The sequence below is a fragment of the Tachypleus tridentatus genome, chromosome 13, assembly GCF_004210375.1.
Source record: "Tachypleus tridentatus isolate NWPU-2018 chromosome 13, ASM421037v1, whole genome shotgun sequence".
Taxonomy (NCBI): Eukaryota; Metazoa; Arthropoda; class Merostomata; order Xiphosura; family Limulidae; genus Tachypleus; species Tachypleus tridentatus.
The window spans coordinates 51555044-51570638 of NC_134837.1; the positions used below are offsets into that span (position 1 = coordinate 51555044).

The window sequence follows — 15595 nt, forward strand, 5'->3', positions numbered from 1 at the left end:
ACCGATGCCAAGTCCGAGTGTTACGTTGATAGTTTAGTCAAACTCAGACTTGTCATCAATTTTAAAATCTGATGATAGGAATCGTCACTAGCTAACATTTCTGTCAAAATTGACAGAGCTATGTGTTTACAACATCTGTCTGATGCCATTATTTAAGCAGTAAAAAAACTGTTAAATTACACCAACAGTACATGACCATATAACCAAAACATCTGGTAAACAATATAGAATAGCTATAAATGAAAAAATAATTGCTCGGACGAGATAAAACAGTCTCCCATTTCAAAAATGACATCAGGATGAGTTAACTCGTCTTCCCCATGAAAAACTCAATATGCAGAAGCCAATTGACTCTAATAAATTTGACAGTACTCGACTAAATTAACTCCCCATTGAGTGAGAGTTTAACCGCTGGGTATATCCATGGTTAACATGTTAATATGAAACCTATTTGTAGCTGTAATTAAATTGTTCTTGATGTAAAATCCATCATCAATAACATGGCTTACACTTACCACAGACATGATTTCTGATTTAATGATAAACATGTTTATCTTTCTCATAAAAAGACACTACTTTATTATTTCCAAGAAGTTTCTACATAGATGATATCATGGACTTTTACACTGGTGAGAGGAAAATTCAGTTTAAATATGTAAAAAAGAGTAACATATTCTCTTTCATGTGTCTATGACACAATACACTCAAGTGTTCTAAATTTTTTAACTTTCTAGTTTAAACCATGGCAAAACTATATCTACAGCTTATATTTCAAACCAACATTAACAAAAAAAAACCTAGATAACTAATTATCATACACTAATTTGTACAAGTTATTTGTTATATGCACTAATTTAGATATATTATTTAAATAGGGTGCAATTGTATCTCTATGCTTTGACAATTCATTGCAATTATGTGATATGTACACAAATCATCCTGTACAGACTTTTAATTTGTGACACATTATTGCAACATTTGTGTTACGTTAGAACACCACTGTAGTTATAAACATACAAGTGAAAATAACCTACCCAATAAAGAATTACAATTATGACAATTAAAATGAATGAGCAGTCAGTTAAAACATTAAATTACTCATGAAAGTACTATGTTTAATTTTAAGATGGAAAACTAAGAATCATATTGAAAAAAGTGTAACTTTTTATTTAGTATTTGAACACTAAACAAGCAGCAAACAGTACTGCCCAAAGCTATAACACAGTTATGTTTTGAATACATACATGTAAAGATGTATTCAGGTGAAATGAAAACAAAGTTTACCTCCAGTTTCCTTCTTAGCATTCGAATGTATTCACATGCCATTTCTGCATTATCCAGTGTTTTCTAGAAATATGATAAACAATGAAAATTAATAAACTTAGAGTCAGTATCAGCACTGTTAGAATTATACAATTAATGAAAAAATGATCTTAAAACAATTACTTTCAGTAACATTCCACTGAATAAAAATTGGTTTAGTAAAATATCTATTAAAGAAACATCAATAATTCTGGGAAAAAACAAAAACACCTAGCATTCATTAAATTAATTAACCTATTAACTTATTTAATATAATGTTCATATAACTGCAGTCCTAAAACAGTTTCATAACACAATCCATTATAATACCTAGGTCCTCAAAGAGCTGTTCAAAGATTTTTTTCAAAAATTTCAAACATTAATTCTAAAATAATAGCACCTCCTTGAAAGTAATGAGATGTTTATCTTACTTAGTCAGCTATATACAAACATTTTAGTGTATATTACTTAATGGAAACAAAAACATTTTCCAAAGCTGTAACTCCATGTCACAGGATACTTACTAATCCATTTTTTTAGGTTAAAAAAGAAATCAATAGATATTAGCTATAATTAACTACCTCTGTCTACAGTATGCATGCAGAGCTTAATTATGTTAAAACCATTCACAGATAGCAGAAAATCCTTCAAAGCAGTTTAAAGTTGTATCAAGATTGATCACACATGAACTGACATTATTAGAATCATTACACAAAGTACTATGTTAAACATACAAATATAATGAACAATTTAACCTCATGGTACAATTATTTTTCTATAATTACACTCCAGGATTTGTTTACTGTTGTCTGAAATCACGTGTCAAAAATATAGTAAAACATTATTCTTATAACATCACATTGAAAATACGAAGAATACAACTTTATGTACATAAGATGAAACTGTAAATTTATCAAACATAATACTTCTCTCACTTCAGTATTATTTTTTCAAGTTGAGATTAACAAGTAGCAACACAAATTGCAATTCATTAGGTTTAACATCTCTGGCACACTTACCAGGTATACTGCACGGGCCTTTTCAGTATCTGAAGCCTGAAGGCGACCTTGCTGCAGACTAGACTGTATGACATTAATTGTTTGTGCAAGGTCTATACCTCCAGAAGGAAAGCCTTGTCGTATTCGTCCATTCAACACATCAAAAAATGTTTCTTCCAACAAAGAACATGTGTGGTTTAACATGGCACAAACACAGTCTACACTTGAACTTGATAATGATCTCCTAGAAAAAATAAAAATAGCTGGGTTTAAAAAAATATTACATTAAGAATTTACCTTAAAGGAGACACTAATATATGTTTGGAGAAAAACAAGAACTGATATTGAAAGATGTAATAGTGTTTTTTTTAATGAAGAAAAATTGCAAGGTTTAGTTTGAAGCAGACAGCAGCGTACTATTTCCAAAGACAAAAGGGACAAGAATTGAAACAAAGTAGCAGTTTGATGAAAAAAGATTTGTTTTAAACACAACACCTACGATGTAAACACGAAATTAGTTATTCTATTAACTGTTGATAATGTAGGTGTATCATCACAAAACTTTCTCAGACTATATATATCAGTTCACATTTCAAGGCTTTCATACATAAAATATCAGGTTTTTAAATTAAGTATTGAAATTTTTTTAAATTAATGATTTACTCATTAATTTTAATTTTTTTGAATGTTGATTATACAAAGTGATTTTAAGATTAAAAATATTTTTTTCATCCCAAAACTGTCAAATTTGATTTATATAATCTTCAAATAGAGTTTGGTCAAACTGGATTAATGTCATAAGTGAGGTATCTCGGACTCAGTGCTAGGACTTCTGCTCTTTTAGATTTAGATCACTAATACAGATGAAGGTATGATAAATAAATTATTTAAATTTGCTTATCATATTAAGGTATTGGATATTGCTGACTATGATGTTTCTTTACAAAAAATTTGATTTGGTTAGTTGATCAAATAAATGGCAGATAACTTTCCAATCATAATAATTGACAGGTAATGCTTATGGGATATCATAAAATTGGATTATGAGTATGATTTTGACAACAATAACATTAACAGTGCTACAGAAAATGATGTTTTGATTGATCAGTCTCTTAAGTCATTCAGTGTGCCGTTGTAATGGAAGGTCAAATAGGATTTTAAGTTATATTTACAGAAATACTGAATAAAAGCCTAAAAAGGTTATAATTTCATTGCATAAATCACTCGTTAGGTAACATTTGGAGAATTATATTGGGTTCCTTAACTTAGAGAGGACATTGAAATGTTGGAAAAAGTTCAGAAGAGAGCTACTAAGATGATACCTAGGATGGTATGTTTGTCATATGAGGACAAATTAAGATTCCTGAGATTGTTTTCTTTTGAAAAAGTAAGCAAGAGGGAATTTTATTGAGGTGTTTAGGATTGTTGAGGGAAGTTATATTGTTGAAGCATCATCTTTTTTCTACTTAATGGTGAGAATGGCAGATCTAGGGGATAAAAATACAAATTCTGACAAGATAGGAGAGATCTTGAGATAAGACAGCTTTATCTTTCCTAACAGGATGAATGGCCTTTGGAAAGATTTGTTTCAGAGATGTTGAACATGGTTAAATTATGGGAGCTTAAGGAAAAGCTTGTAAATATTTTTTTTAGGAATGAAAAAATTCCATCAGTAAATTATGAAAATAATTTTACTATCTATGTTTTGCTCCTATGTAATCTAAAATGCCTACAAGATTTTTTTATCCACCCCATATGGGAATTCCAGAGGGACAATATCTTGAAAAACTATATATTTCAGCTAAAACCATTTTTGTCTTTTATGCGTTATACTGACATAGATGGATTTAACCTGTATTGAACCACTTGCTGCTATAACTATTTTAAAAGCTCATTGTCATTGGTAATTGTTCATACCACATGCTGTGCCATCATAAATGCATGGCAATAAAAGACTAGAAAAATCAAGTAAAAAACAATAAATGAGTACTTTATTTTCAAGATATATAGTTTATTACAAATATAAAATTTATGCTTTGGGATAGGCAGAAAATATTATAAAATAAAACAATAACTGTGTTGTTTACAGGAAAAACTTCTCAGAATTATACAGATATGAAAGTTAAAACTATTAAAAACATTTTATATTAGAAGTTGTTAAAATAGCTAGAATTGTTAATTCTACTTAAAATTTGGAATATGATATGTAATGTACACTTGACACCTGAAAGGTGATCATAATATGATTAACTGTATTAAAAATTCTAATCCTTCATACCTCACAACAATTTAAACACTTGACTTAATTTTGTCCTGTATTAGAAACATAAATCTTTCATACCTCATGACAAACACTTGACTTAACTATTCTTATAACAAATTCAAACAATCCTTAATTTTGAGATCCTGGCTAAAGGAAAGGCAGCCATCAGCAGCTCTCACCACCACAAGTTATCTGTTTGGCTCTTTCAATCAAATAACAGGACTGACTGTTACTTTTGTAATATGCCTACAGCTGAATGACTGTGCAGAGCACGACTGGTGGCATCACACCTCAGACTGCACCCTATATACTACAGCCTGACACACTAACCATTGACCCATTAGTAGACCCACAAATATGAGTTAAGGTCATACAAGTTTTACTCGTATGTCAAGTGAATATCTTACCTGATACATTTTTTTAAAATAAAAAACACATCATCTACCATATTGGAGGTTTGTGGATTTTCTTCTTTTCTGTCCAGAATGATAGCCTGTGAGTGAAAAACAATTATTGTCATAGTTTTTTCTGTGTGTATCTTCTGGCCCAATAGTAGTGTTGCTCTGTAACACCTGGTTATGACTACATTGAATAACACATGTAATTCTATTATGGTCTATTTTTATTTCTATAAAAATTAATTACTGAAACTGTTATCAAACTGTATGTGTAGATATTCATTTACTGTCCGAATAAAAGCTTTAAACCTATTTTCTGAATAAATAACACTGCACAAAATTTTTATGAACAAATTAATTAGCACAAATACATACAAGAAAAACACATTATATCTCGTAAAGTTTCTATTATTATAAATATTCTAGATATAAAGGAGTGAATGCTCTGCTGATAATCAAATCTAGAAATTTGTGAAATACAAGCTTCTTGCCAAATTTTTGGAGTGTAGCAAAGAGAATCCATAAAGTAATAACATTTGGATAAATTGAACAATTTGTGTAAACGTCCAACAAAAAAAGGCTTTAGTTAACAGTTTCTAGTTAGTAGTTATTCAAATAAAATTTGAGGCATAAGTTTTCATAAAAACAATGTATGAAAAATAAATATAATTGTAAGCAAACATAAAGGACTTTGGTGTTACATCCTCTCAGTATTTTCCAAAATAACTCTTTCAGTTAATATTTTAAATTATTTCTAGTTAATTTTGTTCAAAAAACAGTTTCTTGACTAGCACCTCCAGCTATATTAACTAAAACATACCTTGCTGACAGACTCACACATAAAGTACTTTTCCATTGTAATGTATCGGCAAATTAACTCCTGCATGGCTCGACTCAGCTCACAATCTTTAATTAATACAGTTAGCCTTTTCAATTGCTCTGAAAGAAGGAGTTTTGTGATTAAAAATTACATAGCTTATACAAATACAGTCTTAGCTTACAAATATGTTTTACAGAAATTATAATGCTAATTTGCAAGATTTTCAGATATCTTTCTTATTTTAATTATAAAATACATGGACAAAACCTAATTTATCAAATCTGTAGTACAACATTTTATCTAAATACATTTTTACCAGATTATTATTTCGAACACAAACGATACATATGATAAATAGAGTAGGGGAAATAACTAGTACCTTGCTTTACATTTTCTTCTTGAGAAGCCACTTCAATATCTCCCTAGACATTTACGAAACAAAAACAATTCAAGAATTAAACTTGAGACATTAATTTCTTTTGAGATTCTAACCGTCAACATTCTAGTAGTTTGATAACAAAGATAACTTATAACAAATATGTATATATTCATAAATACATAGCTGTAACATTATTATTGGTTATATCAGTGGTTCCCAACCATTTTTATGCCCCACACCCCTAAAACATTTTAATATGTTCTCACACCCCTCACAGTAATTATTTATTTAAGAATAAAGGTGAAGGTGGCCAAAACAAATATTATCTCGCACCCCTGGTTGGGAACCACTGGGTTATATTAACTGTTAACACATGATTAAAACTCGTACTATAAAACTACAATATAACGTAAGCATCAAGGAAGCTTTAATGGCTATGAGGTTAACAGCCTTCCGACAAGTGGCTGTAGAGTGTGAAAGGCAGTAAAAGTTGAGATGTTGCAAGTGTAAACATTGAATTCATACCCTTTATTGGTTTTCTATAATAACTGCCTAGTTTATCATTACTATTTGGATACTGTCCATTAAATGGGATATCCACAATTCATTTGGGTGCTATTATCACAGGCATTATCTGTTATGATGTCAAGTTCAAAACTAGGTCCAACAATTTTACAAACGCTTGTTTTATATATATATGTGTATTTATTACATGATTATCAAATTTGTAGTGTATTATTACCATTTCTGAATTAAAAATTATAAACATATTCATTAATTACAAGCAAATATTACACACACACACATACACACACATACATACATATACACACACACACACACACAGGTATTATCACAAGTAAACTTTTAAGCAAGATTTTTTACAAACTTTTAATGAAATATAAATGATTTTTTTAATATTATTTCTTGCACTACAAAAGGTACACTAAAACATATCTCAGTACAAGATACAATAAGTAGTGGACTTAAGAATAGAAATATTTCTTCACAGCTGTAGTCTTGTTATTTAAAGTTTCCTCAAGTACTCATATTTTACAAATTTTTTTTCATACTAGATAACACCCTTGCACCAACTCACAGAGGATCAATTTTACAAATGTTATATTGCATTTCAAAATATTAAATTATGGAAAAAAACAACAAAAAAAAACCTAAGTTGATAAAACAATGAGATATTTTTCTTACTGAAACACGACGTCGAATGAAACGTAAATACAGCTCTGCTCGAGTATTAATCAAAGTCATCTCAGTTAAAAGCACATCTAACTCCCTTGGATCTAACCTACAAAAAAGAAAAACTAAGATTTAAAGAATAATAAATTCCAACTACAAAACTAATGACATGTGCTATAGAACTTTTGATTTGGTACTTATGCTACAGTTTTTAACTTAAACATTATTTGAAAAGGAAACAACCTTAGCAAACTTAGAAAATATTAAAGAGTTGTAAGTTTAGAAATTGGTTAATTCTGTCTTATTATATATCATAGGAGGTATTATTATGACAATTCCTAAATGTATTACTCACTAATGTCAGGAGCTGCAAATGAAACAATTATGCACATTTATGACGGAAAATTAAAGTTTAGGTATGAACCTTTTACAATAAATTCTATAGTAAATAAAATATGAAGTTTGATACTAATAATCTGCAAGGTTATAGTGCTTTTATATGAAAATAAAATGTATTTTATCCATCACAAACAGTTCTATATGTAGAAGACCTATTTAAGTACTTTATATAAAGATGTATTTAACAACCTGGAATATTACGAAGTAATGACACCTACTTTTCTCCTTCATTTGGATTTTCCACCAATTTTGCCACGACTGCTGCCTATTATAAAAGTATATCCAGTCCTGATTAGATTTCAGCTGTAACTCATACAGGACTATCCCTAAAATAATTGTCTAGTTTATATTTTAAAAAAATTATTCATTTTAATTAGTATGTCAAAAAATTATATAACATTAGAACAAAAGTTTCTAGAAAATTATCAATTTTTTTCATTCAAAAATATCAACACTTTTATAGAACTTTATGTTATTTACTTCATGCATGTAGTTCACACATGTTCAACTGCAAATTTGATTTTAAAACCTAAGTATGAGAAGGAGCTAAAGATGATTGGTTTAATTGAATTGCAATGGATACACACAAGATCATCAACAATAACAACAACAAAAGCTTTGACAATATCCATGTAAGATGTCAATTCTGTCAGAAACCATAGATATCAGCAACTTGAGAGTAAATTACTAATGTTTCAATTACAACACTACACAATATATGTGATGTTCTAATTTATTAATGTTTATCCACAAGATTTAGCCAATTGTATTTTTAACCTTCTGAATTAGAAATGGTTGTAAAGTGATCGAACTAAAGTAAATGTACAAATTATACAGTAACTTCATTAAACTGCAATTCACTGCTTTAGGTTGCAGTTGTTCCACTCAAGCAATCCTCACCTTAGTTTCAAAATTTCTGTTTAACTTGAAGTCATCCAGTATTTTCTTAACCTGCCTATCACATTCTTTCTGTAAGATTTCAATAACACTCAGTAGTCTGCCATGACCTGAAAGAAGCAAAAAATAATAGTCAATCGTGCCATGACCCGAAAAAAGCAAAAAATAATATTCTGTAGTCTGCCATAGTCTGAAAATATAGCAATCAGTAGTCTGCCATAGCCTAAAATAAGAAACAAATAACACTCAGTAATCTGCCACAGGCTGAAATATTAAAAAATAACATTGAGTAGTCTGCCATGTTCTGAAAACACAACACTCACCCATTTGGCATGAACATAGTAAAAAACTACATTTCCATGCAATTAATGTTATATATTTTAACAACTAAAAAACAAAAATAATTATTTCTCATTTTTAACTACTCAACTCAAATTATTAGATGACCATAGTAAAACAATTCTGATCACAGAAAGGCATAAGAATTCAACTCTATAACAATGATCAATGTTATTTTAACTCAAAATTTTCATGACTGGGATTTGTAGTTCAGTGTTTTATTTATTACCAATGATCATTCTTCCTCTGGTAAGGTAAAACCTTGTATAGTATGCACAATGTGATCCAACTATGACAAAGACCGATTGTTGAAAATTGAAGAAAACTTGAAATACCTTTTGAGTGAGAACAAGATTTATGGTTAAACAGTGTCATGTTAAGAAACTGGTTGATAACTAACCACTGTTCAATAAACTTACCATAATAAGTTTCTACTAACGGTTGGTGGATTTCCACTATTCTTGCGATACTTTCAAACAACAGAGTTAATGTGTCTGCATAGATAACATTTGCTCTCTTTTCATTGGGATCAGAGCTCTGAGCACTTTTAAGATTTTCCTGAGCAGCTTCAGTAATCTGAAATTAATAAGCCCAACATTTTGTTTCAACAATGTGATCAGAGAAATGGCACTGATTCACATAACTACATTACCTTCCATGAATAAACTTAAAATTCCCATAACATTATTTAAAGGTAGGTTTCTAATGTATGTTACTTTTCAAATTTGTTGTTAATATCTACTCTTATTCAAAATAAATCTTGTACGAAAAAATAAAACATAAATAGATAAAGCTAAATGTATTAAAGTTGTACCTGTCAATGCAAGATTCTCAGTTGCACAGAAATGTAGCAAGCACAATCGAATGTTACAATATTTTATCATTCCTGCAATTTTTGTGGACAATAACTGGCAAAATCTTAACATTTAACCAACAGCAACCAGCACAAAACCCTGATTTTCGATAAGAGGTTAAAATTCAAGCAAATTATGTAAATATTAAAATACTTATACAATCACCATTGTAAAATACACTACTGATCATATGAATATTTAATACTTGATTTTTCAGATTAGTCCTAGTCTACTTAAATACTTAACCAAATATTCTAAGTTCACAAGACAACTGTCTTGTTCCCCCCTTTAAAAAATGTAATTCTATGAAAAGTGTACTTATATTTATCTATCAAGAAACACTAGATATTCTAAGTTATATAACAAATAAAAACTGTTAAAAAAGTCTTCAGAAAATTCCTCCAACAAATTTAAGCTCAGCCACTTGTTGATCCTGTGGTTGGAGATTAATTAAAGTATGAAAAAGAACAAAGAAAGTTACTGTTAATTAATTATATATTAAGATACACTGTGGAGATTTACCCCACATCAGAACTACCTTTTAAAGCATGCTCTTGGTTGTAACTTCAGGATAATTTTCAGTTGGCCTATAATTAGGACCAAAAGCTTGCTGTTAAAAGTTTTAATATTGCTCAAATTCATTTTATTTGCCTTAATATTCTACTCACATTCAATGGTCATTGATATGTCACATTAACTCTAAATAACTATAAAAAATTTACTACCAAGAAATGGTCAATCTTGAAGCCTCTTTTTTTTGTTTCTTTCATCACATTTGAATCCTACTACTTTTATTTGACTTCAAAATTAAAAATTATTTCCAAAATGCCATAATAAAATCCATATTTGAAATTGACAACTATCAGACACTACACCAGTTCTTCATCCATGAGATAACAACCCAAACCACTAAGTTATGCTTAAGGCTGTATAACGCTAAAATGTATTTTAGAGTTAAAATGATATATTAAACCAATGCATTTTCCTAAAATCATGAATACTGTTTATTCAATATTTGCTACATACATGTAGTCAGAGTGACATGAGGCATAGAGACCATAAATTTTAAAATTTGTGCAAAAAGTATATACTAAAAAATGGTCATACTCAAACAGCTCTGCAATTTCAACTATTTTTAAACAGTGAGAAATACATTTTTTTATTCACTTAGTAACCATGTAACCATTATAATTGACCTGGAAGGTGTTTACAGATTTGTTTCAATCCTTCATCTGTGAGTAGTCCCAGCCTATAAGAATACAGGGTAACATTGACACAAGTAAATACCTCCATTGTTTTCCATATTACTACAGGTTTACCTAGAGCTATTTTGTCTACCCTATTAACTCTTACTGGGGTGCGATATCTGTAACTATACAAGTAATATTTTTAAAGGCCATATACAAGAATAATGCCTAATAAAACCTTGGAATACTATGTTTATATTTATTACTTTTCTGCTTTAAAACTCATATCATCAAATAATGTTTATTTTTAATACAGTAGTCTTGTGACAATTTGTACAGAGACACAAAAAGAATGATATTAACTGTACTTTCAGCTTATTACAAGGTTTCATGTTATGTTGTGTACATAATATATTTCCACGTACAACAGTTTCACCTAAACTACCCTTCAGTGGAACTCGTATGGCAGAAAGCCAGCACACGAAAGTTCAAGGAAATATCTTTATAAAGTCTGTTTGCTTACTTAGAAGACACTGTAGTGGAAATAATGTTTTAAACAGTGTTGAAAAGTAGATAACTTTTTGTTTACTTCAGAGGAGAATATGATCTTTAAAAAGTGAAATAAGAAAAATTAAGTATTTCTGTAGAAATACCTTATTCATGTGAGAGAATTTATGTCATATTAAGCTTGTTTAATTTTTATTGTGCTAGAAAAACAGCTATTTGCAAGTACTAAATTTCATTGGTTGTTTGTTTGGCATTTGATGACCCAAAGCAACTATACTACCTGCACCAAACTGGTAAAAATTAAAAGTAAAATTATTCAAATTCATAAAAAGGAATCATGTTAAAACAACAATCTAATTTTTGAATTAAAAACTTAAATAGCATTAAAAAGGCCAATGGCCCTTAAAAAACTAAAAACATTTGTAAGGTGGACAGTGTCACCATTGTCAATGACACTGTCCAGCATCATGGGTAAGCCTGTCTAAAACAGTGCTACATCATTGAGTCATAACAATGGCATGAAAGTAAAATGTGGACTATTGTGACCTGATTGTCACACAGACCACACATTGGTGCATCAGCCCTAGATAAAAGCAAACAATGAGTTAAAAAACTTATTAGGAGACTTTTTCTTTCTGATTCTTATGGATACAAGATGGCCAAGGTCCAATAAAGGGTTTTATCTGGAAAAGCTTGTTTTCATGTTGCTCACTCCAAGTCGACTGCCAACTGACACAAAGCTGAGCTTGGAATACAGGACCATAGTGCATGTATGGAACAGGCACAGCAATGATAGTGCCTGAGCAGACAGATTTAACTGCAGTGTCAGCAAGCTTGTTACTGTGTATACCAATAAGGCCTGGTATCCAGAAAAACTGGATAGAAGTAGATGTCAAAGAGAAATGGGCCAATCAGTTTTGAATATCAGCAAGAAAAGGATGAGAGCTAACACGAAGCAATACCAGGGCAGTAGAAAACTAAGTGAGTCAGTATAAATAGTACAATTTGAGCACTGCTTAGCTTCTATGTGATCCAAAGCAAGTACCAAATTTGAGGCTATTGTTAATGTAATTTTTTCAAATTTCTGAACTCCATTTTCAAAATCTTTGTTGCTGAGAGATTGTTGCTAAGCATCTCACATGCATCCTCACTATACATGCAGTAACTTTTGGTTACAAAATAAACAAGAATACACAGTCTAAAATAAGATTCTAAAGTGGTTCAAGGTACATAAGCTGATAATTTGTTAAAGTAAATTCTCATGCGTTTCATTCTGCTGAAATGTACACTAAGTCTGAATTTTACAAGTACAATTACAATGGCAGTATAGCCCAAATCATCCAAGTTGTTGTAGACCATTCTAACAATCTGATTTTGTGCCTTTTGTATACTAGACTAATTATTCAGAGATGTAGGGAGTCTGGTAACAGAACGAAAGTTATATTTTTCGTGTATTGAAAACGTATTTCCAATAGTGCTTACATCCTCTCATAGTGCTGCCCTCTATATGCATTTTTTGCATGGTACTAGCCTTGCACTCCCACTCCCATGTTTCTAATTACTGTGATTCAACTGCATTTTGCATACAAAGTATTATGCAACAACCCTCCACCAATAGAAGTGCAGCACATCCTCTTGATGCATGTGACTCCCTCTACTAAATTCTACCAAATTATTACTTCATGAGTTTTGGCAGAAAATATAAGCACCATTTTTTAATGGGGAGGATGATTTGAAAGTGTGAAAGAGAAAAGTACCTATCAGAAATATATTTTTAGTATAAGAAAATTAGAAAATTCTCACAAATAGTTAAAATTCCACATTGAATAGGTGAAGGGATTGGTGCAAGGGATAGAAAGAAGTATCCTTTGAAAGCATCTGAAGAATACTTAAAAAGAGAGATCCTCACAGTAGAGAACCATAGATGGAAGATCACATCACTTCTGTATCATGTATACTCAAAGTCAGTGTGGAAAGACGTGTTGCAGACATTGGTGGAAAATTGTAGAAACATATCCTAAAAGAGAGACTAAAATAGTTAGATAGGAATCCAAACCACCTTATATCAGGATATCAATCCCTTCAAAGAAACATCAGAGAAGTTATTTTTACAGAAGGTAATATGGGTGAGAGTAAAAAGGATGTGCCTCAAGGTGTGCAGTGGCTAGGACATGATGGACTTTAATCAGCAAGGCAACTGCATCCAAACCCGGCCACAAGGAACTGAAATCCAATGGGAGGTTGGAAAGAGGATCATACAATCATCATCTCAAGTTCAGCAGACTGGAGGTAGCTATGCCTATTGACCTATGAACAAAACACGTAAACAAATTTACAATAAATTTACTTGGAAACTTGACATCTGGAAAGTCAGAATAATAAAGACATCACCATTATGTGTGACATCCCACTTATGATCAATAAGATAGAAACCACCTCCAGTGTAGTATTATCCTTGGTGTATGCAACTCTTTGATGATTAGCATAAAAGGAAAAACTATTACAACCTGCATGTTCATTCATTGTGACTCACAACACATCAACAATGAACATGAGGCCAAATAAACAAAGGAACAGTAACACCAGTAACACATGTGTGAGAACTTATGTTGAATGGTCTTGCTCTGAATTTGAAACCCAGCCCCTGGGAGCCAACATACTTGGGGGTAGGATGAGGGATTCCAATTAAAGTGGTGAACTGCAATTTCAATGGCTCACTCAAAAGCTACAACATCCTTGTGGATAGACCCATTAAGAGATAGAGAGTATCAGACTGGAGAACGTATTTTATCTAAACCAATAAAACATCATCACCCTACTCTCAACCAAATGAATTCTTTTATTGTTTGTATCACTATAACATTCATAGTCCACCCCAGCAGCTGGGAACTGGCAGATTGTAAGGACTCCCATACTCCACTGGAAGAAAAAGCAGGGAAAACATGGTGTAAAGTCTGAAAAAGTGGCAACACTGGAAATAGTGCAACTGGTGACCAACCATGACCACACTATTTTGAAAAGCAGACCATTCCAGATTTATACAGTTTAAGGAATGGCAGGGATGGGCAGTTATCTCCTTCTGCTTTACTCATGAAGTACATGGATTAGTACGATCAGAAATGGGCATATTAATGAAGCAAATATATTATGAAGAAAAAGCTACAAGCAATTTTGTGGAACACATCTCACCAGCATAAGCTTTGTGGTCATGAAAATTATAGTCGTTAAGTAATCATGGCCTTGCACTTCAGATTGGATTAGTTTAAGTATACCTGGACAGGCAACACTTGCCACAAAATAGGATCCTTGAAGAAAAAAAGGAACATGTCCCTGAAAAATATAAGGTATATGTAATATGGATAAATTATCCATGCACAGTGTCACTGCAGAGTAAATGACAGTACTCTGACAAGGAAGGAACAGCTACCAAAAGTATAGGATAATGGGAGATGAGGGTATTGAGGTGTAGTTCTAGTGCTCACTGGAAGAATTACTTCCAATGTATGACAGAGTTAAGATGGAGGTAAAAGATAAGGTGCCTGACTGGAGTAAAAACATCAGGAATGCATTACGAAAAGAAGAAGACATGGAGGAAAAAGGCCAATGAAAATTAGAAGCCAAATTCAATTGTTAAGGGAGAAAGAAAAAAAAGAAAAAGTAATAAACAGAGAAATGGTGCCAGGGAATGAAAATGCAGGAAGGAGAACCACAGAAAAAAGCCCTAAAGGCAGTGAAACAACCAAGGGCATGCACATCCAAATCCAGCCAAAAATAACAATGGGAGAAGGAAGGAGACAAAAATGTTGAAATGGAAGAGCATTCCACATGTGTTGTCAAAGTGTAAATGTGAAAAAATTAATCCAGAACAAAAAAAATAAACTGACCTGATCCAGTGAAGAAAGCCAAATCTGCACCAGCCAAGAAAGAACAATCAGACAGACCTGATATGGAGTAGCATAGATGTACAAAATCACCGAGGGAGGATGAGGGATGGAATGAGAAAATTAACTGTACAAACTGGCCTAAACATGTTTGAATGTACAGACCAGCATTTCCTA

The 15595-nt window shown here is 31.3% G+C and overlaps 1 protein-coding gene across 1 annotated transcript in view; it reads right to left on the reverse strand.

The window, feature by feature from the left end:
* Positions 1 to 15595, reverse strand: part of Cog4 (conserved oligomeric Golgi complex subunit 4) — a 44063-nt gene that overhangs the window by 14718 nt on the left and 13750 nt on the right. Inside the window, exons 7-15 of the mRNA XM_076475809.1 lie at positions 9409 to 9565; positions 8654 to 8760; positions 7972 to 8018; positions 7367 to 7463; positions 6161 to 6203; positions 5782 to 5900; positions 4971 to 5056; positions 2322 to 2544; positions 1285 to 1347 (exon numbers count right to left, since the gene is read on the reverse strand). Of these exons, the coding sequence (XP_076331924.1) occupies positions 1285 to 1347; positions 2322 to 2544; positions 4971 to 5056; positions 5782 to 5900; positions 6161 to 6203; positions 7367 to 7463; positions 7972 to 8018; positions 8654 to 8760; positions 9409 to 9565 (942 nt within the window). The remainder of the gene's footprint in view (positions 1 to 1284; positions 1348 to 2321; positions 2545 to 4970; positions 5057 to 5781; positions 5901 to 6160; positions 6204 to 7366; positions 7464 to 7971; positions 8019 to 8653; positions 8761 to 9408; positions 9566 to 15595) is intronic.